The sequence below is a fragment of the Neopelma chrysocephalum genome, unplaced genomic scaffold, assembly GCF_003984885.1.
Source record: "Neopelma chrysocephalum unplaced genomic scaffold, ASM398488v2 Primary Assembly neopelma1_22, whole genome shotgun sequence".
Classification (NCBI taxonomy): domain Eukaryota; kingdom Metazoa; phylum Chordata; class Aves; order Passeriformes; family Pipridae; genus Neopelma; species Neopelma chrysocephalum.
Window position 1 is genome coordinate 13,714,435 of NW_020897689.1, and position 22,753 is coordinate 13,737,187.

The window sequence follows — 22,753 nt, forward strand, 5'->3', positions numbered from 1 at the left end:
TACCAATTCTGTGTTCAGGCTTTAGAACAGGGGTTTCGCACTTCTGCATTTTTCCCCAGGGGGTGGGGAGGAGTTGAGTTTTCGTTGACTTGAACAATATTCATTTCATCCAAACAGATTTCAGTGGGAAATGCCTGCCTGTCAAGAATTTCATTACTACAGTCAGGGCTCAAACTAACTACTTAATGGGCAAGTATGTTAATAATAACTTTTACCAGATAAAAACTTTACAGAAGTAGGTTAACAGAGAATTTACTTGGCTTGCTACAACCGTTTGAATTACTGATTTTAATCAAATAACTTGAGTTATCATGTGGTTTTCCTCTAATTATTTAGTTTCAGCACTTACCTTTCTTCAAGCTATTCATCTGCAGTTCAGCACTTCGTAATAGGTTGCATAGCTCATTTAAGAGTTGAGCTGTTTGCATTTTACCTCTTCACTGATTAAAGGGAAAAAAATGTCCCAAGAACATTTAACAAACCTGTCCATTCTATCAGTAAACCTTCTCCCAAACCACCTTCTGATGCCAAAATAGGCTTGCTGGATCATCAGATGAAAACAAGGAATTAATGCTGGTAAAGACCACAGCTTTAGGGCACAGTCCACCTCAAGTCTTTCCTCCCACATCCCCAGCATCACTAGTCGTGAAAGATCTCAGTGACACTGCTTTTTGTTCCTTCACAGTCTTCTAAATCTTACATTACCATTTCTATGATTTTCTTTCAAGTTTTTTCTGCTAGATGTGTCAGCTCTCATCTTCAGGATAAAAACAATCTTATACTTCTTTTTGTCATCCCTACTGTTTTTCATACCAATTTTGAGGAGGGCAGGGAAGAAAAATATGGTTTTGAAGATATACTCTGCCCCTTCCAGAGAGCTTCCTCCTCCCTCCCAGAAAGACAGTGTACTTTTTCCCCTTGCCCAGCTTAGTCCCTGATCTCCCTTCTCCACCCTACAGCACCTCCAATGCTCCCCCCTCCTCTCTTCCACGGGGAATGTGGAAGCCTGTCCCAGCTGCTGAGCTGCTCCACCTACCACTCCTTGGCAGCTGCCTCTCTGTATCGCATACATCTGATTCCCAGACCCACCTCATGCTGTGTGGAGCAGCGAACAGAAGCAGCCGGCAGGCAGCAGTGGAGGGGACTGCTGAGCAGCTGCTTCCCGCACAGGCCCAGGACACTGGGCTAGGACAACTGTTTTTATGATTTATTAAGTGTATTGTAGCCTCATATCATTACGACTGCATTCCAGCAATTGTCTCCAAATATTTATGGGCAGAGCTACTTGGTATTAATTACTGACTGGTTTAAAAAAAAAAAAAAAAATTAAAAGTAAACCTCTGATATCTTGACCACTTATTCATTTGGTACCAAAACCTCTTGAATGCTGACTGAGAGAGCCACAGGCAAACAATGGCAAATGTGAAGAACACTAAAACCACTTTTTCAGCTGAAGTTTAACATACTAGAAGGTAGTCAAACCTGATAAGCTACAGAGAATCAAGACGTTTTACCATTTTTAGCTTTTAATTAAAAAATGACATGGAAGCAATACATTGCCATTGAAACTTGGCAGATCAGAGACTAGGTAAAATAAAGCTTCAATTCTATTCAACATTTCATTGAAGCCTCAGATTTTATTTCAGACTATGATTCACATCTGTTGTCTTCTCCTTGCATAAACTGTTGCCCCATCACTTCTCAGTTGCATTACTTAGTGCTGAAGAAGTTCACACTGGAAATTTTTTCACATGTAAAAATTTCAGCTTTAATTTAAAACCACAAAACATTCCCTTAGAATTTAAAGAAAACCATCGGTTTGGCGAAAACAAACACATTATAACACACACTTCTTTCTCCAAGTTGCAAATACAAAAATTAATCATTTAAATGACAATTCTCACACGTGCTTTCCATTTTCCCCTCAAAGGAACCAACATGAAAAAAAAGAGTAGGTATTCAGGTATTGTACTGTTGCTGTATCAAATTTCAGCCTATCCATAATGTTATCCTGTAAAAATTACTTGAAAGATGTTAGCAAGCTACCTGAACTTCATTTTACCTTCAGCCTCTGTACACCAAAAGAGCCACATAACCAGTAACAAACAAGGGAGTCAAACAGGAGCAACTATTTTGAAACCATAGTTCTTGTGTATCCTGAAATGCATTTAAAGTCATTTGAAACATTTTCCACTAATTGGAAGTAGCTTACCTGAAGGACAGGCACTTTTTGTGGTGTGTTTTGTGGTGACTGGTGAAGCTGTGCCCAAGGTTGATGATGAGGATGTGGGGGTGGTGAAGACTGGTGATGTATCCCTGGATGAGGCTGCATGGGAGGACAGGTTGGCATTTGCTGTTGAAAAGACTGCTGTTGACTAGGAAGCTGCTGGCCAGATATTAGTCGCTCTTGTATTGCTTGTGGATCTGCAAGGCCAACACCTGGACAACCATTTGGTCTCATGTGCCCACCCATCTCCCGTGGTGTTGAAGACATACCCATAAATGGACGATTCTGTTGCATGTTTCGGGGGCCCATATTCCTTTGTCCAATTCCCATGGCACCAGGGGGCTGGTGTGACGGTTGAGGATGGGGTATATTTGGGTAACTGCCAACTTCCATTGGTATTCCAGCACTACCAGGTCTAACCTGTGGAGGAGGTGTACCTGCTGGATTACTCATTGCTTTCATAGGTGACATGGGAGGTGGAGAGGCATAAGTTCCCTGAGGCTGTGAAGGGTGCATAGTTTGCGTGTTCATTTGGTTAAGTGAGCCACTAGGGTGGATGGGCTGCTGGTGCATTAGTCCTTGACCACTGTTTGATGGAAATCCGACAGCATTTGGGTATCTTGGTACAGATTGATTCATTGGAGTGTTATTTGTAAGGCCTAAATTCTGATTCATCCCTGTATTATTAACTAATCCCTGATTAAGGTTACTGTAAGGATATCGAGAATACTGCCCTGAGTTGTTTATAGTAGGTGAGGGTACCGTCTGGCTCCGAGAACTAAAATTAAGTGTTTGTGGCCTAACAGCACCCTGCTGGGGAGGATTAGGGGAGAATCTGGGACTGTGGGCTACTGATTCTCCATGGAGAGCAGTGGGGGGATGGTGGTGAAATTGCTGGACTGAGTGTCGCAAAGAAGGTGCCATACTGGGATTCTGCTGGGGCACATGAGACAAGTGGCCAGGTCCTGAGGTGGCAATGAAAGGGTTTCCCTGATTGAGGCCTTCTTGGCCTTGAGAAAACTGGTTCATCCTCTGCTGCTGCGGCTGACTGTGCTGCTGCATTGAAAAATCACCACGAGCCATGTAGTTTCCCATCTGCTGCATGTGCTGAGGATGGCCCTGCCCAGGGGGTCCAGAGGGTGCCTGCGGCGGCTGTGTCGGTTGCGGCGGCTGCTGCTGCTGCTGTTGCTGCTGGTATGGTGCTCTTATCTGGTCTGGCACTTGAACTGCCCGTGGTCCCCACATGGAGCCACTGTCTACGAAGGGTTGCCCGTGTCTTTCGTTCTGCATGCCGGGATAGACTCCCATCTGACCACCAGCACCACTGCTGTGAGGAACCTGAGGAACTGGAGGGTTGTGATACTGCGAATGAGGAGATGCTATACCATTCCCAGGGGCATTGCTTATCATCCTGTTCGGCTGATCCATCAGGTGCATCTTCTGCTGTTCGTATTGATTATAGTGATCAAAATGGGTCAACTTGGCTTGATTTTGATTTGCAGTGGGATGATGAAGAGATGACTGTAAAGTGGGAAATCCTTGATCCATGGGCATTTGCTGCCCCATAGGATTCACTGTATTTTCAGGATATCCACATTCTCCAAGACCTTCCAACCCTTCACTGAAAATATTACCATCTTCTCCAAACAGACTCATCATTCCTGGATCTGCCATCTTTTTTCAGCACACAGCTCCTCAGAGCTACAACCAGAATGCTAGTCTGTGCTTCACCTCGGTGAGGTGTTTTGTCCTCAAAGCCTTTAATCCTCAACTAATCTCCTTCATGTCATTCCATATTTCCTTAATTCTTTTGGACCACGCAGTGTCAGGCAAAGTCTGGTTACTGCTCCTAGAAAAAGTGGGGGAGGGAGGAGAAAGAGAGGAAGATATTGAAATAAATAACATCAGGCAACGTAAAGAAAAATACTTGACTGGTTTTTAAACAACCCTAGTTAGTTTCAGCCCCCTGAAATACATCTTAAAAATCTATTTCACTTTACGAAGGATTCAATAGCTTTATCAGAAGCTTTATTGTGATGGAGAGTTAGGAAGCAAGCAAAACACTAGCCTTAACCTTAAATTAATCCATTCACTAGACTTCCTAGTGCTCCCTTCTTGGGTGGAACAGAACAAAAGAACACAACATGCAGCAGCAGCAGCTGCCACAGCAGGTAGGCAGATGTATGAATATAGCCAGGCAGCCCATCTGCTGAACTAAAGCCCTGAAAACGCTCTAGTTACCAACAGCATGTCCTTAACCTTATTCCCTTGAGCTGCGTAATCAGATGAGCAAGCAGAACCACCAAGTCTTACAATGAACTAAAGTTAGTTATACAGACAACAGATTTTTCAAGTGCACACAGACACGACCCACTAAAATATACCAAACCCCAAGAGTTAGCCTTTAGGAAAGAAAAAAAAAAAATTTTTTTAACACTCACAGTTTATCTTAATTTAACACATTTGTAAAACTGAAAGACAATGCCTCTTCCCAGTTAAACAAAACTATATGCTCAATTTGTGTAAGAAAATTAAATTCAAAAGCTTCATTCACAATCCCTATTCTAATTTCCTTCATGATAGTAACAGGGAACAAGTGTCATTGAAGTTCATTACTCATCTTCAGGTTATCATGCTACTACTGCAACTACAGCACTTCAGAAGAACAGAGAAGTTTTGTTCTCTCCAGAATTATAATCTTGAATACTCACTCAAGAGAATTAGTAATGGCAAAAGAACTAAAATAATAAAAAGCAAACCTAACAAGGTACACACTTGGACTTGGAGGGAAAAAAAAAAGCAACACGCAGTAACAGAAAAGTTCCCATTTGGGTTTTCCACAGGTAAGACTCTTCTGTTCTGGCATGTGTCCCCCATTCTCTCCCCTCAAGAACTTGTAAGATTTCGTTTGGATCCATTTACTGTGAACAATGTGGTCTTTTCTTCTTACGATCAGAATTTTAAATGCTATGTCTTACATCTCAAAATAAACTTCTAGGCTAGTCAAGGGAGCCTATCCACACAGCAAATAAAACCAAATATTTTTGTATCTTTGTTATCCTTTAGTAGCAACTTTACTTGCAGATACCAACTCGCCCTTTAAACAGCAACCAAAGTAAAGAAGATTTACAAGTTTGTGCTTTCACATCTTGCATTTTGTAGTGGAGGAGAGATACCTTCAGTCACTTAGGATGCAAAATGCCAGGCCAGAGTACTTGACTGAAGGTGATTTGTCCCAGACAAGTTTTAGGGAGAAAATATCAGCACATTTATTACCCTTCTTGTAGCCACTGTCAAAAGGACCTTCTACAGCATGAAGCAGAGGGCAAGAGGAAAAGCACAAGCATTTATCACTCCTCTTAAAATAGCATTTGAATGTCACCTTTAAAACCACACTCTTAAATCTCTTTAGTGCTCAGCTGGGATATTAACACTTATACTCCTAAATCACTTGGAGGTAAACTATGAGCCATCTTCATATCTCTAATACCTTTTTTTTTTTTCATTTCCATTATTAAGCAAAGCCATCTGTAATATTTACCACCTCTATCAGTTTACTAAAGCACACCCAGTAAGAAAGTTCCCACAACGAGAAACTTTTCCCACAAAAACGAGTTCCCACAAAAGAAACTTTTGCTATTAGACTGCTCCAGAGCAGACTACAGTCATGGTGAAGACCCCTGATTGCTTGAGGACATCTGGCACTGCTACTGCTGATGCATCAGGACCTGCCAAAGCTGTATGTCAGTGTGTACTGAGAGTCTCCACCTAATGGAATGGTCTCTTTGCTTGGAAATGCTAAAAAGCATAGCGCAGAGATACTATTACCTGCCAACCGCTGATGTAATCTGGGCAACATCAAACTTGAGCCGAGTAGAGGATCTCACCCATCCTCTAATGTGTTTATAACCACAGAGTTATGAACATGTAAGAATTTTCACTCATTATATAAATCATGCCTGCTAAAAGAATCTTTTTTAAGACAAACACGCTCTACTCTCCTGAAGAACTAATGAAACTTTCCAATAAAAAGAAATTAAATCTACACAGAGGAATTCTCTTTGCCATCTGCTATAGACAAAGTAACTGAGCATCTCCAGAAACAAGGTTAAAAGCAACAAGCACACATTTGAATCCTACTGCTTTATTAACTGCTTTTCATCTGACAAGCTGAAAAAATTCAGGCCAGTCAGCCACAGGTAACAGTCAACATCGGTTAACAGTAGCTAGGCTACGACTCTCAAAAAACCAAACTGAAATAGGGTAAGGGTTTTGTTTTACTACACACATTATTTCTGCCCAGTTCACTCCATCCCAATGGAGTCTGGGCTAGGGACTCTGCTTTACAATGAAGGACATGTGCTATGAAACCTAGCACTCACATGGCTTCCTCAGCACGTGATCTTTCAAAAGAAAAGTAACCTTTAAGTTCATACTGTACTTTGTAAACAAATTCATCATCTAAATTAAGAGCAAAAACACTGTTTGCCACTATGTATGATTTTAGATCTGCATTTTCATCTGAAGTGTGATTCGACTTCATGTTTGAGCTGTTGATGCTAAAGCTCTTAGGTTTGAAACACAGCGTAAGACCTTGTTTAAGAAGATGTCTCAAATTGTAAGAGTATTTAAGTTGAGATTTAAGTTTCACCTTAAAATTAATGACCACAGCCCTTTACAGTCAGTTGTGCTCTTGCCAAACCTTCTTCCAACTTCCTCAATAAGAGTCACACCTCTGATGTGATATATGGCTAACAGCAGCTGTTGAAGCATGAAAGACAGTAGCAGCTACAGCCTGATCAAAATAAATTAACCAATGTTTTGATAAGGAAACAGTCAATACTGGAATTACCTAACAACCTCTCAATAACAGAATAAACGTCTTCTAGATAGTTAAGCAAGTCATGAGAGTCAGCCTTATTTTAAGCTGCAAAAATCTCTTTGCTTCTTTCACTACAAGCAATATATTTTCTTTGCTTAAATCCTCAAAGCGAGTAAAAAAACCCCCACACACAAATAAAGGCAGAACCTGCATCATCAAGCAATAATTCTACAATACTCAGCATGACTGTTCACTTCCCCATCAACGCAGACATACTAACAGCAAGACTAACCATGATAAACTCAGCCTACACTCTTTATTTGATTAAATAGTTTAAAAATAAGGGATGGTGCATCATCTTCTCTACATTCCTGTAACTTAAAACCAACATACAGAGAACCCGTGACTGTTTTTCAGATACAAAGGAAAGCATATCTGAACCCTTAGAAAGGTGGATTGCTTTAAAAAAGCGTGAATGTATGAAAGGTAGTGATTTTTTTTTAAATCATCTTAAACTATACAGATTCTGCTATAAAATTCTATCACTTTTCTGTTCCTGAACATGAAAGATTGCACTAAGACTGACCTAAAGAGTCAATGAATATATTTCCTTAAGGTTGCCTACAATACAACCTGTTTCTGTTCAAAGCAATGGTATGATCCCAACTACCAGGACACAGTCAATTACTTAACAACCCCGTTGTCTCAACAGACAAAGCTCATATTTACTCCAGCCTGCAACATTCCAGTCCTAAACAGCTAAATTTCAAATTTAAGCAGTAGTTAACCATTGCCCAGCTTAATATTTCAGACCTGCGTAGACTCAGTACCCTTGGGCAGCTTCCCACTTTTATGAGTTGAACTAAACCGGCTGCTGCACACACATAACCCTCCTGATCAAGGTTTTGTTCCTTAAGCAGCAGATCCAGGCAGTCAAGACCAGGAAGCTGCAAGAGCAGCACACTGATGCCCTCCACACCACCATCCTCACATTCTGCCATTCAGATTCTGTAAAAACAACAGGTTCCTCAATTCAGCTATTGAGCCTTCTATAGAAGAAATTTAGCAGCATTTCTTGATGGCCATGCAGCAAGCAAACTGAATAAACAGAAGTGAGAAGGCAGCTAATAATGACTGCTTCAACCTTGAAAGACATGTCATGCAGAGTTGATATTTTTACAGCTATTAGTTGATATCTCAGACAAAACTCTTAAGTACTTAGACGCACACAAACCAGTTACTCATATAATGGAACTATGCACCTACACACAATACAATAAACAGCACAAATACCGTGTTATTTTGAAGAACTAGGCTAAAAAGACCTCTCATGCTAAAAAATGCCATGCCAAAGGTCATATTGAGAGCAGAGCCTCAAAATGTAGGATTAAACATTAGGCTACTAAATCTGCATTTAAACATTGCGTATTTAAACTGCTTTTCAAAACTGCTAAGCTCCTGCTGGCTGTTAGGGGTAGTAATTTAGGCATTTGCCGCATGGAAGGAGATGACATAAATGACAGCAATAACAGTCACATTCTTATTTTACTCAAAAAGTTGAAAGAAAACATTCAATGAAAACTTCCCAAACACATGTAACACCGTGACGACATAGAAAAAGTCATGACAAGACATTCAAATTGGGGAAGATGGCTCATGAGACTTCTGCATTTCAGCTCATTTACCTACTGAGAGAACAGCACTGCTGATGCCAGGACAGTTATGCAAGTGCCTGACCATGTCCGTGGGAAGTACGCCTAGTCTCCTGCGTGTTTAATGCTTAGCTCTCATGGCTGTCACAGACACCACGCATGGTACATTCCTCCTGCATACAGATTAGCCAAAATATAAGACCAGAGCTGTAAAGTGACTGCAACATCATTTCTGACTGCTGCTTCCAAAGAAATTTGGTTATCTGAACGCAATGCTTTCCTAGTATACACTTCACACAGTATAGCTGTGTTAAAAATTAAGTCTGTACAGTTTAGACATCAAAGGATGGCAGGAATCTTGTTGCCCTTCATCCCAGGAAGGGGAGACGCAACTTGCAAAGATGAAAATAATGACCTGATGCACTTCAGAAATATTCTGCCTTCAGTGGGAAGCATCCGCAAATACAATATAAGCATTTCTGAAAAGTTTAGTTTCACATTTATCTTTCTGAAATTCAATTAGTTCTTCACAGAAATACATATCCTTACAAAAATCTGCAGGGACTGTCAGTGTCACTTGTTAAACTAAGAATTGGGGAGGGAGGAAGGAGTGAAAACCTCAGGTCCCTTTCTCAAAAGTCACAAGTTTTGCCTATGTACAGTCAGCTAAATGCCATGAATGCTATTCAGTAACATCTTTTGGGCAAGAAATCCATGAAATCCTAAGTTCCCCACATAATCGTTCAGTAGAAGCCAGACTGCATTTTATTTCCTTAATGCATGATGTACTTTGCTGAAGAACAGGCTTCTATCGAGGCAACTGAGGGCACAACAGCCTTCAAATATTTGGCAGCTTGTTGCTGTCAAGCAGCTGATGCAGGAATGACCAGCCTAGAGTTCAGCCTGTGCCACACATTTGGAAACAATATCCTACGTCATTCAAGTTCACAGGAGCTCAGATATGAGACCACAACCACGTCACGTAGGAGGACTCTGATGCAAACCCACCAAGCCTCGTTGTTACATCATACAAAGTCATTTGCCACAACAGTTGGGCTGCAAACTCTTTTCCCTAACATGGGAGCACTGCTAATTTTAAGTCAGTGCTTATAACATGAAGTAAGAAGCCTCAGCATGTCTTTTCTTTCCAGATCAGAAGAAAAAGACAAAAGTCTACAGCCATTTATTACAAGCACATATTTAGAGGCTTTTAATGAGGTAACCAGAGCAATAAAGAAATAATGTTTTTTACATTTAAGTACATTACAAATATGAGTAGGAGGGGACAAGCCTAATCCAGAGACACTTCAGTTTTAGTGTTACATAACCTGGAATTTTAAGAGCCCTTTTTTGGTCGTATGACCACCCTCTCTCCCAACGTAAGTTTAAAACACAGATGTGAAGCGGTTTATCTAAAAATAGTCCTAGATAAGCAAGTGAAACAATTGCAGCCACAAAAATATTTCAGGAATACTCTTCAAAACATTTGACAGAGGTGTTAACCTTGCAAAGAATGCCATACAGGGGAGCAGTAACATGCTTAACATGACCCCTAAATGACGTTTGACCACGACAAGGCAGCCGTGTAGCCAATATAAAAAATACAAGAAGCTATGAGAAATTGCTTTGGTGGGTTTTGGTGGACTGGGGACATTTAGCTGAGTGCTTGGTGCTCCGCGGCTGTGCGATGGCCAGGCGAGCACAAAGCCCTGGCAGGGCCGGCGGGGAGATAGTGTCACGGAGAAGACTTATATTGTCGCCATCAGTCACCCAGATATCTCCCCGCAATTACAGTCTCTTCTCAAGCTGACACAAAACCGGTCCGGGGATTCAAGAGGTGGGGCCAGCGGCGACCCCACTGGGGCGCTGAAAAAACACCCCGCGCAACCGATGGCTCCTGTTAAGGGCCGGGCTTTTTGAGCACCTACTGCAGTTGTCACTGATTAACCAACTGATCTGGCAATTTCCTACATTCTTTTGCTTTTAAAAAGGATCTGAAAGGCCGGGAGTCATCCCTTGCATATTCCCGGGGGAGTGGGAGGCTGCGCCTCGTCCGGCTGGTGGGGCGCGGAGGGGCCTCCGCCACCCTCCCGCCCTCCTCCCCCAGCTCGGGCCTGCAGCTGAAAATAATTTATCTGTTCGCTCAGCCGGGCTCCCGGCATATGCGACTGGGAGGGAAACGTATCCATCATGGATAAACTTGAGCACAAAGACAGGCTGAGTGTCACAGGATACAAAAGGGCAGAGGTCGCCGCGGCGAGCAGGAGGGTTTGCGCAGGGCAGGGCAGGGCGGCATGGCCGCCTCACGGCAGCGCCGGGCTCGGCCTGCCCGGCCGGTCACAGCCCCTCGAGTAAACAAAGCCCGAGCCACAAAAACCGGAAAAAACCGCTGTAAACAACAAAATAATCGGAGGGGTGACGCAGGTCTAAGTAACACGAGGCCTTTCCCCCTCCCTTCGCTGAAAGCAGCTCGTGGTGTTTACACCCAGAAAGCTGGGAACTGTAAAAATTCATGAGGTGGAGACTCAAATGTTTCCCAGAGTTTCTGAACATGTGATTTTCACCGAAATGTATTTTTTTAATCACAGGCAGGTTTTAAGACTTAATCGTATCCCAAAAGGCTATTTCCAGCTATAGAATTATGAGCACTTTAAAGTAGCCAGACCCTATATTTTACTTTACCTGTTACAAGGCCAATACAATCATGTTTCATTCATAGTTTATGAAGTCTGAAAAACCACTTGATGAAATTACAGTCTACCAATACCACACATGGTATATTTGTCCACGTATATTCTATAATCATTTCAATTTATGACTTGTACTTAAGAGTCATTTTCCTGTACATGTGTTCTTCATAAATACTGGTAGATCACAGTCTGTGCTTTTACAGGAACCACATATCCACACTCATTTCTGTGAAGATAAATACACCTTATGCATCCAAAGTGAAAAGCCAGAGTTTTCACAGGACTAAAGAGAACACACATCAGGACTGCGGAACAAAATGGTAGTTCTCCCTTACACTCTTTATATGTGGCAAGATGAATCATCCTACATCTGAACTTAAGCCGTCACTCAATTGCCAGTATTGATGATCGGTTTTGCCCCATACACTTAAGCATAACTTCATGATTGTTTCAGCAAAGAAAAAAATTATTACATATTACAATGGAGAAAGATTACAAATTATCTTATTCAGAAAAAAATGACATCAGTGTTTCATATAGTATTTTAAATGAAATCACACATAGAATGGCTTGGGTTGGAAGGGTCCTTAAAGATCCTCCCAAGCCCCAAACATGATCTATTGGATTTTACAAATTTTATCTTCATTACAAAGGAGACCTGCAGTACCACACTAATTATGTATTTTATCATATGTTATAGACTATTTAAATGAAGTGTTAAATTATTTCACTAGCTTAAAATCAACCATAAAGAAAAAGGTTTGGGGAGGGAGGTGTGAAGAAAGACAGTATGCTGCAGGACACAATGCAGTACACGGAGTAAATAGATTTCAGAAACCTTCATTTAGTGCCTGGACCATTGAGTGGGTCCAGTAATGTTCTACAGGATATGGGGGACAGCTGAGACACAGAACAGATAACCAAAAGACCTTCCACAACTAGTTTATTAGACTACTTAAATTTGAGAGGTAGGTTTGTTTGTTTTGACAAAATTAACATATGCACCTTGAGCATTCTATTGTTTTTTTGAAGAAGGATATGACAAAAAAGGTGGTTTATTCTTGGTTGGTGGAATGGAAGCAGGCTCTTGCATGTACAGATGAAGTCTGATTTTTTTTTTGGTGTTTTTTTTTTGTTTTTTTTAACATAATGCCTGGCTCACAGTGATACTTATTCAAACTACAATATAAACGAGTATACCAGGCTGTTCTCTGCAATGGAGAGTGGCAAGGGAAAAGAATGTGGAGGTCTCAACTTCCATTGTATAAGACTAAGATATTTAAGAATAAACAAACAGCTGCATTCAAGTTCACTTAGAAATGGAAAAAGGGTGCCTAGACAGCATAAACAATAGTGCCAGAAGTTATAAATTGAAATGGGGACTGTCAGATGAGTGCAACCCTTATCAGGCTTTATATGCAGCGTGGCCTTTCTTTCCAGGCAGGACTGAACTGAATGTTTTTCCTCTATAAAAGCAGAGCAGGTTCAAAGGGAAGAAAACCAAATTTTCTTGTGCAAAACTTTAATGGGCCTCCAGACAAAGAAGAAAACTAACTGAGGTGTTTTCAAGTGTGTTGCCTAATTCATGTGCACTTCTAAGATGACTCCAGCATAGTTATGTTCAAACAAACAGAGCCTTCTAGGGAAAACTTTGTCATCTAAAGTTCTAGAACTATGCAATCTCACTTCCCTTCTCATCAAGATTTTGAAGAACCTCTAAGTAATTCTCTTTGACTTGCAAACAACTGATCCAGTACCCAGAGCCACGGTCATTCAAACTACTGCAAGCAGTAGGAACACCTGACATTCATCTACCACAAAATCTTTTACACACAACAGCAAAGTTCTTGAGCTACCTTCAGTTCTCCACAATCTTTGCAGAGATGGATGATGTACATACCAGAGCAGTGCTGCATTCATAGCTCAGATATGAATGGGAGTTTTTACTCATCTAAAAATGAACTTGGAAATCAGTTCCACTTCATGGTAGGCAGCTCCATCTTCACTCAGAAGGCAGAGCTAAACCTAATTTTATAATGGGAAGCACTATTTTCAGTGTTCCTAACGATTCACATTCTGTTTAAATTTACCTTTCAAGCTTATCAATCTTGCTGCAGCATTTACAGAGAATTAGACATTTCCAAGGCCTTTTAAATTAAAATACATAAATAAACCTCCCCCCAAAAAACAACCAAACAAACCCAAAACAAAAAAAGACCCATTTCCACATTGCCCTCCTCTCAACAAACACAAAAATTTATTTCTACTCACTAGAAAACTATGAGGTTAAAATTTAGTGTGGAGTGCTGGGGTGGTTTTTTTGTTTTGGGTTACTGTGGGGGGGGGGTTGTTGTCATCATTTTTGTTGTATTTCTTTAAGTAGGAAAAGCAAGAAAATTGAAGAAATGGGCAGGCTGCCTAAAAGGTTAGACTACTATGTTAAAGCATAAGCAATAAGAAAGCTTATTTTGATAATTTTGGAAGAGTTTGATTGCAAACTTAGCTGGACTAGCAATTTCTTTCTTTTGTGTTTGTAAATACCTGAAAAAGTGAAAGTCTGAGCAATAAAATGGCTCATTAAAAAAAATCCCAAGCAAAAACACTCAAGTGGCAAAGATCCCAGAATGACAGAATTGAGCACTCCTAAACAAGTGCTATGTGAAGATTGCTACCACACAGATTTGTGTAACCAGCCAAGTTTAGAACTATTTCACTTACTATTCAGAGCCCAGTTCTCAGAACAAGACCTACAACAGCTAATGTATTATCTCTGCTACAGTGCAATGCAGAAACACTACTAGCTAAACAATATTTCCAAATTTATTTTATCTCCACAAAAAAAGCATCATTCAGAATAAAATAGCAAACGAAAGACTGAAAGACTATACTGTGTTTTACTTAAGCATCTACTAAATGGCAGTTTTATAGCATAGACTTAAAACGCCTGAACCCAACACTACAGCGCTCAGCTGAGGAAAAAGCATGGATGAGGCTCTGCTAGAGATCAACTGATTTAGAAGTCATAGGAATTAGAAGCAGATTAAATACTTATGCTGTATTAGCAAATATTATTTGGACCTACAACCGAGACTCAGGTAACGGTTTAATTAATGATGCTTGCAATGCAATAAAATCTAGCTCCTTTTCCCCCCAATTATATATACTATGTAAAACTAGTTATGAAAGTAAAAGTACATAGAAGTACTTGAAAGGGAAGATGAACTGCCTGGTGTCACTACAATACCTCCACAATGAGCTTTCCTGTCCCATGTTTTACAGTACCTTTTAAATTATTGTATCTGGTCACAAAGCATTATCCAAAAATCTGAAACACATAAGAGGATGATTCTTCCTTTCCTACCCTGTTCAGCACCTGAAATCCAGGTACCTCCATGTGTTTTCAGGCAACAGTTATCCCTGAGTTTAGTCTTGAAATAGAAGCAAGAGAGAAGATCCCCTCAGAGAAGTACATGTTATGTACTCTCAACTGAGACTGCAGCTTCAAAACAAAGCAAGCAATGAAACATCACACCTCAGTAACAGCCAGTCATCAGAATGAGGCCCCCCGGACACTGTATACCAGTGTGCCAAGTTTGGGCAGGAACAAGTTATTCAGGAAAAAAATTTCTATTTGAGAAACTTCAGTGCTTACCACTCAAAAATACACAAAGACTTAATTAATACATCAATCTTCTACCACCTGCTCTTTATGTAAACTGTTAAGGAGGTTCTTTTGTCTGGATGTCCCTCAAAGCCAGGTCTCACTCCTCAGCGTAACGGATGCTAACATTAACTGCACCTATCATATCTCCACAGCACCCAATACATTCTGCGCAGCTCTGCAAGTTACTCAAAAACCAAAAGTGAAGAGTCAAGCAAAAGACACGGGAACCAGCATAATCGAGAGATGTCTGCAAGGCAGTAGCAACAGCTGTCAACTGGATTTGCTCATCGGGATTGTCAAGAGTCCCAGCCTGCTTCTGAGCATTCAGGTAAGCCAGCTGCCACCTTCCCTTTCAAATGAACTCCTCACTAGTCAGCCATGACTCTCACAGCAACCCTGGGTTACAGCACAGGCACTGTGATCATATTCAAAAGCTGTTGCTACCAAAACCTAGAAAATTTAAAATTTAGACTTTTTTTTGTGTGTCTTTTTTTTTTCCTCTGGGGAAGGCTGCATTTGTGTTTGATTTGTGGCCACTTTATAAATTAACTCTTCTACTGTTAAAGTAACTCTTTCTGACACCACTATATAAAATACATACTTTTAAAATGAATGGAAGATATTATGAAACAAAAATTATTCTGTATCTGTAATCTCCGTAGTAAATAGTAATTGATGCATTAGATAAAAAGAAAAACCACCAAGAAAACCCAAACAAAACCACTTAAATATCTGTGTGCTTAAAAGGAAAAATTCCCCTATTCTTTAGGGATCTCAAGATTGTAAACAGCATCGCTGACAGGAGGGATTATTACATTTTTCAGAGCATCAAGATGCTCTACGAAGAAAGGCTACATCACTTTTTCTGTTTGCAATAAACATGCAATTCAATGTAGTTCATTTAAACCAGGAGAGTCAGCTCCCTGGTATCAGCCTGGTCCACAAATAGCCCCTGTTGATAATCTGAGAATTTGAGATTATTGCTATGGCCATAGCATACTACTTTACCAGAGGATCAACAGTTAATTTTTCATCTCACACCCATGCCCTACGTCTTCTTCACAACAAGGACAAAACTGAGCTCCCTCTCACACCTTCTAAACCACTGAGTGAGGTAACAGCATTAAAGCTGGAGCAGATTTACAGTTAAGGTTCAGATCAGTACTAAAAAAGCCTTTTTCTCCAGAGCTGAAGCCAATGAAAACAAGTTTAAACAAGAGTTTCATTTGAGAGGCAAGGAGGAAGGATACATCAGCAAAGCAGCGATGCAAGGAACATCTACAAGATAGAAATCTATGGAGCGCCTCTATTTCAAACCTATGATCACAATATAGTCCAATCATTTATACTTTGTTAGAAAAGTGGTGTCCATCTTACTTCAAAAAAGACATACCACCTTTTAAGATAACTGACACAAATTAAAAGGTGCAACAGAATATACCCTGAAATCTTTTTACAGTTTTGAGAACTAGATCAAAGATTTCAGTGATAACCACAAATTTCACATTTCATTGGAGCCAGAGACTGTCCAGCCAGTTTTTCCCGTACTTCTTTTTGACCTAGGCATCTGCACCTTTGAATGAATTCAAACTCAGAAAACTACTAATTCATCCATTTAAATTAATTTCCTATTTCTACTTCACCATACTGTAGCTACTTAATCTGAGTGCCTTGTAGCTAGACAGACTATCATACCTAATAACTCCTTAAACCATCAGTAGACACTCACTCCACTGTCTGTTGTTCCGAAACTTCAGAAATCACAAGCTGGATTCTCCTTGACCCTGATCTTTTATTTTCCCTAGTAATGCTCCAAGTGCTGAACATGGGATGGGGAAGCTTCTTTCCAAAACGTTGCACAGCCTCTTCCCTGACTGCTCCGTACTCTTACTGTTCAGCTAAACTCCCAAACTATTAACAACATGGTAGTTCCTCACTACTGAGCACAAATGAGAGACTGAGTCGTGCAAATGTTATCCATCAATAAAAACATTCATGTCTCACCAAGTCCTCTGCTTCTTGTTCAGTGTTTCATTCACTCCATGTTTTTCAAGAAGGCAACACATCTCATGGGCATGGAACCTCTCTTCTCACTCTGCATGGAACATGTGTGGCAGCTGCACTTGCACAGAAAACCTCCCAGAAGTATATTACACCTCTGATAATGCAATACATCTATCATCCTAAAAGGCAAACAATTGCTCCTATCAGTAACTCTATATTTTATTTCTCCATAATCAGTTTCTGCCAACATCAAGCTAATAAATGCATGATCCCCAGTTAGAAATCAGTGGTTAAGTTACATATATTGTATTAGCTGGGATGTGGGGGCAGAGGGGGGCTAATTTGAGAAATACATAGAAACTTTGCTTTCAGGAGAATGAGAATTAGCACTTTTAATGTGCTCGGGGATTTCAAGTTGAATGTATGAACCACTTAAAAAAAAAAATCACTTTACAGTAATTTCCAACTGGTTGCCTAACACCCATCTCCTAAGTGACTATCATCAAAACATAACCATAACACTAGCAATGAATTAATATTAAAACGCTTCAGTGAGATCACAGAAGTCCTCAAAGAACAACCCAAGTTGTCAGAGCACACTTCTCCCACACTCTGAATAGTAGTTAGGTTCTGGAAATAAAAGCTTTGTTCAATTACTAAAGTGGGTGCTAGGTACATTTCTCATTTACACATATAATTTTGAAATCCAAACCAATTTGATGGTGTCTAAACAGATTTTAAAAGCCAAGAACGACTACTTTCAAAAAGAAAATGATGCAGTAGTCAGAAAAAGGGGAAGCTACACTCACTCACTAGGACAATTTGACTAGCAAGGGACTGCACTCTGACAATTTTATTAACTTTGGCAGTGATAATTTATGAAGTTTTGCAGGGTTTCTGTGTACCAGCAAGTCAGAATTGGTTACAATTCTTCACTTATAAAATGGAAATTTTGTTGTTCACCTATTTTGCATTACAGAAATACTTCTCAGTCGCAGGCCTGCATTGCCACTGTCTCTGCTGCTGTTGGTAACACCAGATTCACTCACAAGAGAGCAACAGCTCAGCGATCTGTGAAAGGGATAATCTAAGCGACTGCAAGATGGAAGAAGTGCTAAAGACAAGAGCAGCCTAAAATAGCAGTCTGAAGATGGGCAGTAGGCATCTGCCTGCCAAAAGCAAAAACACCTCACGGGGTCAAGTTCCCCAGCTCCTGGGCCAAGAGAGTGATGACCACGTTAAGGTTTCTTAACGCCTCCCTTGGCTCCCTGCAGCTTCTCACTAGTTGCATATTTTTGTCTTCACAAATAAAGCTTCAGCTATTTCTCTGTCTGTCTGCTGCATCTTAACATTTAGCATCACTGTGCCTTTCTGAGCCCACCACAGACCAAAGCACAGTGATCCTCCCAGGACAGGGGGCAGCTGCCACGTAGGACAGGCCTACAGCATCACACACACAACTAAGATGAGTAAATACGTTTGCTACAAAGAAATGAAAATGCACCTAACAAAGTTTCTCAAGATATTAGATGTACATGTCTTGCATGCCAAGTTTCTGAAAGAAAAGGAAAATAAGCATGCAAGCCATTTTCTCCAAAACCACAACCCCTTAATTCCCTGGGTCAGCATGGTGTCTGGTCCTTCAACATTTTACTCGGCTCAGCAGATGAGGAAACAGTCACACCAGAAGGCCCTGTAACAGATGGAAACCAGAGCAGCTGGAGAGCAGGGAAATGTCTGTGCGGGCGAGGGGGTGGGGTGGGGGCAGAAAGCCCATCCCCACTCCCAAGCTTTAAAGCTGCGTGCAGCCATCACGCCGTACTGCAAACTCAGCCCCCGGATCTGCTGGGGAGAAAGTTGAAGGAAGCAGTATGTGGCCGGATGATTTAGTGCTTCCCAGACTTCCCATCAGGAGAGCAACACTGAGCCACGCAACACAGGCCTGCAAGCACTGGGTGTGAGCCCCTCAGGGGAACGGGAGATAGTGGAAAAGAGCAAGCTGGGCATTTGCCTTCTTCATAAAAAGCACAGCAGATGAAGAACTGCTATCTGGAGAAGGCCTAGAACTGGAATAGTGAGGAAGGAAACAAAACTACATATGCATACTGGAGAAATGAGTAAGGAAACAGTGAATGAACCAAAACCTGTGAAGGCTTGAGGGATTTTTTTTTCCCTTCTTTTTTTAATATAAGAGGTATTACAGAACCAAAGTGGCACAGAGATACATTTTTAAAGAGAAAAAAAACCAAACATGGTAAATGAGGAAGAATAAGAATTGAAGAAAAAAACCTGCCATATGGTACAACTATTCCACTACAGTTTAGATTCACAGCTTTACAACACCTGCGCAGTAAATAACCATATTAAGTCATACATGATGTCACCAGTATTTCCTTTCTCAACTTAGTTAACTATTCGGGAAATACATCTAACAGGGGGTTCTATACTATCGGAAAGCCAAATGACTGTCCATGATTAAGATGCCCATTCCCTGACACAGTTTGGACAACAGCCTATCGCCAGTTCCCAGATGAAGGAAACAGACCAAGCCCTATGAGGCAAAGTGAGCCATTAAGCAGGGAGTTTATTATAAACAAGAAGAGTGAGGTGGGTTTCTTCCTTGTTTGTTTGTTTCTTTTAATCCGGGTTGAAACTACCTTCTGCAATCCTTTTGCTCCTCAAGTCAGGAGACAAGAAACTAAACTGATCAACGTGTAAGACGGAAGTCCTCATATGAGAGCAGCAGATTACAGCGTTAACCCAGATAATGCAAACAAGGTCAGTCAAAGCTTGTAAAAGGCACACTTAGAAAATACTCCATTTTCTATGTATGTGTGTATGTGTATGTATATGTATATGTCTATTATATATACATATATCTATAAAAATATAAAAAACTGTTCTTTACCTGGCCTACCATGTAGAATTGAACATTGATTTTCAGCAGCTGTGAACAAGTGCAAAATTGACAGGACAGTGGAATGTTTTCATGAAAATTTTTCCTCTTTAGTTATTTCTGTTCCTAACCCCAAGCATGATGCTTTTGTTCTACTATTATCCCAAACATCTCAAGAAAATTCAGGTGCAGTCTGACACCAGAGGTAAGCTGATCTAACCATTAGTTGCCATCACAAGATAGTCACCACAGGGGTAGCTGAACAGCAATGACAGCACAAGGAAAGAAGGAAGAGTGGTACGGCTGATTTCAAGCATCACAACCCATTGGATCAACTTATTACTATACCATTCATTCAAACTGCCTTTAGGCCATGGCCAGGTGGTTCAACAACTTAACCTGAAAAGCACAACAGTAAAACAAGCCAGGCATTTGCTATACAGAAAGAATATGAGAAACCACTGTCTGCTGGTATGACTTGCAGAGAAAACAATTTATGAATTCTAACTTGGTCAAATATAGGAAAAATATTTTGCATCCAACTAATCAAGCACACAATCAAATCAACATCGAACACTACACAAAGCAAGGGAAATCTTGCAGTTCCCTCTAGCTACTCCTGCTGGCTGGAAGATTGCTGACCTAGAGCTATTTCATACAGTGTAAAACTCCAGTGAAGGATGTGCAAATATTCTGAGATCTGGCATTAGAATTTCTTTTAGACAAGAAATGTTATCTTTCAGTGTGATTTAGGAAAATAAAGGCCATTTGTGAATACTAAGGATATTTGTCAAGAGAGTCAAAGAACAGGTTTTAGTTAAGACATTCCAAGCAATTAATCCATGGTGCTCAGAGGACTGCCTCCAGCAGTTCAAGCCAAGCACACATACAGTTCCTCAGTGAATGGTTGTGATGGATAAACACCCTACTTAAAGGGAGAATACTTCATCAACACCCATTCAACACCTAGGAAGCCTTCTGGACCTAGAGAGGTAAAACTTTCTTAGATTTCTTGGTACACTTACCCTGCTCACATTGTACTTGTCTGCACTCTTCCCTAAATCCCCACATGAAGAGTCCATTAGCATAAGATAGGGTTTTACATATTCTTTTTTTTTTAAAACATATTCACCACAAGAATTTTTAAATATATCCCACTATTTGAAACACTTTTGTTCCAAGAGCTGACCATTACAGACTATTTTCTAGATATGGCAGGACAAATTCCTTCCTGTCTGAGAGTTTCCATGGTAATAAAAGTCCCCTTTAAACACATTCACGGTGGTTTGGGCAGGCCAAACAGGCAGCCTTTGTACTGAAAAGCTCCCTCTTTGTACTCCTCTGTGCTGATCCTGCACAAACTACCGTAAAAGTGTATTTTAGTGGAGGCAGAGTGAAACTAAGGCTCACATCAGTTTCACACGACAACTGTTTATTCCACAGCACAGATACAATCCTCTGGAAGATTCCCTTCCTAAAGAATTTCAAGTGGTTGGAAAAAGCAAGCTACAGGACAGCCTATGACACATTTCAAGCAGACCTAACTGCAGCAACTTTGCCACTTCCACTATTAAAAAAGACAAACTGAAATGACCATCCTCCTTTTCCCTTCCCCCCTTCCCCATCATGTAGTCTCATTGCTATTTGGGGATGGCATATTTACACCAGTGCATGTGTCTCTAGTTAAACAAGAGTGGGCTCAATCAATACCTCCGCATCAACATACAGATCTGTCATGGAAAGGGACTGAACCACACCTAATGTGTAGTTCAGAATGTTTCTATATATTCCTCCAAACAAAAAAAAATGTTTTTAGAATGTTCAACAAAGCACTTCACTTTAAATTTCTATCTATTCACATTTGTGCTTTGGCACCTTTGAGTACTAGCACAAATTCCAGAACATTTAGGTCTTGCTACAGGCAGAACATCTTTTTATTAGGAGTTTACATTTCGGTAATTCACGCAGTATTTCAAATTTGGAAAGATTTTTTTTCTGCTACCACTATAGCAGACCTTCTACAGATCAACTCTACAGACAACAATTCTCCCAAAGAACCAGATCATTAAGCATAAACGTGCAACCCTAATTCACTAAAAGTTTCAGCCATTCCTTAGATTTTCCTTTGTTAGTCATAAAAAACTTATATGAAGATTACTTTAGGTAAAAAGTCTCTCTTTCCTGGTCAAGTTTGGTCACTAGAGCTTTCAAAGTTTCAGACATCTCAGTAAGACTCTTAAGTGCAGCTCGGTTCCCAAGCCAGTATGTCTTTGCTTATAATAAAATATGGAAGAGAAAATGTAAGCATCTGATTTGCACAGTGAGCTTTTCCCCAGTACTACCATTAAAATCCAGGGTGGTTTTTTTTCCCACCTCCTCTAGTAGATACTTCAGCATAGCACAGAACTCTCTTATCCCAGCTTTTGAGAAAATATATGAAGAAAGAACAACAGGAATAGCTCCAAGAAACCAACATAATGCTTCAGTATCTCTCAGCAGTTTTAAAACACCCCTCAAACACACACATGCACACCTCCTTTCTCAGCTCTCACTCCCACCATGTAACTCATTCCCTGTTGGTTGTCATTGCTCCCAAAAAGTCCAGTCTTGACTACAGATTCTTTCTTTCCCAAGAATTGAAGCAGTTTGTATGGAAAGCATTATCTGGATGAGTAAAAAAAAAAAAAAAAAAAATCAAGTCTTCGGTCACTTTATACACATAAGAATGAAAACACCTCATCTTCGTGAAATCTGATTTGGAGAAATTTGGATTTCCTTTTTGGCAATAGAGGAAACAG

General features: G+C 40.5%; 1 protein-coding gene across 1 annotated transcript in view; it reads right to left on the reverse strand.

The window, feature by feature from the left end:
• The window catches only part of CHD7 (chromodomain helicase DNA binding protein 7), a 128,929-nt gene that overhangs the window by 84,276 nt on the left and 21,900 nt on the right, over nt 1–22,753 (reverse strand). Inside the window, exon 3 of the mRNA XM_027675049.1 lies at nt 2,213–4,076. Within this exon, the coding sequence (XP_027530850.1) occupies nt 2,213–3,901 (1,689 nt within the window). The 5' untranslated portion in view covers nt 3,902–4,076. The remainder of the gene's footprint in view (nt 1–2,212; nt 4,077–22,753) is intronic.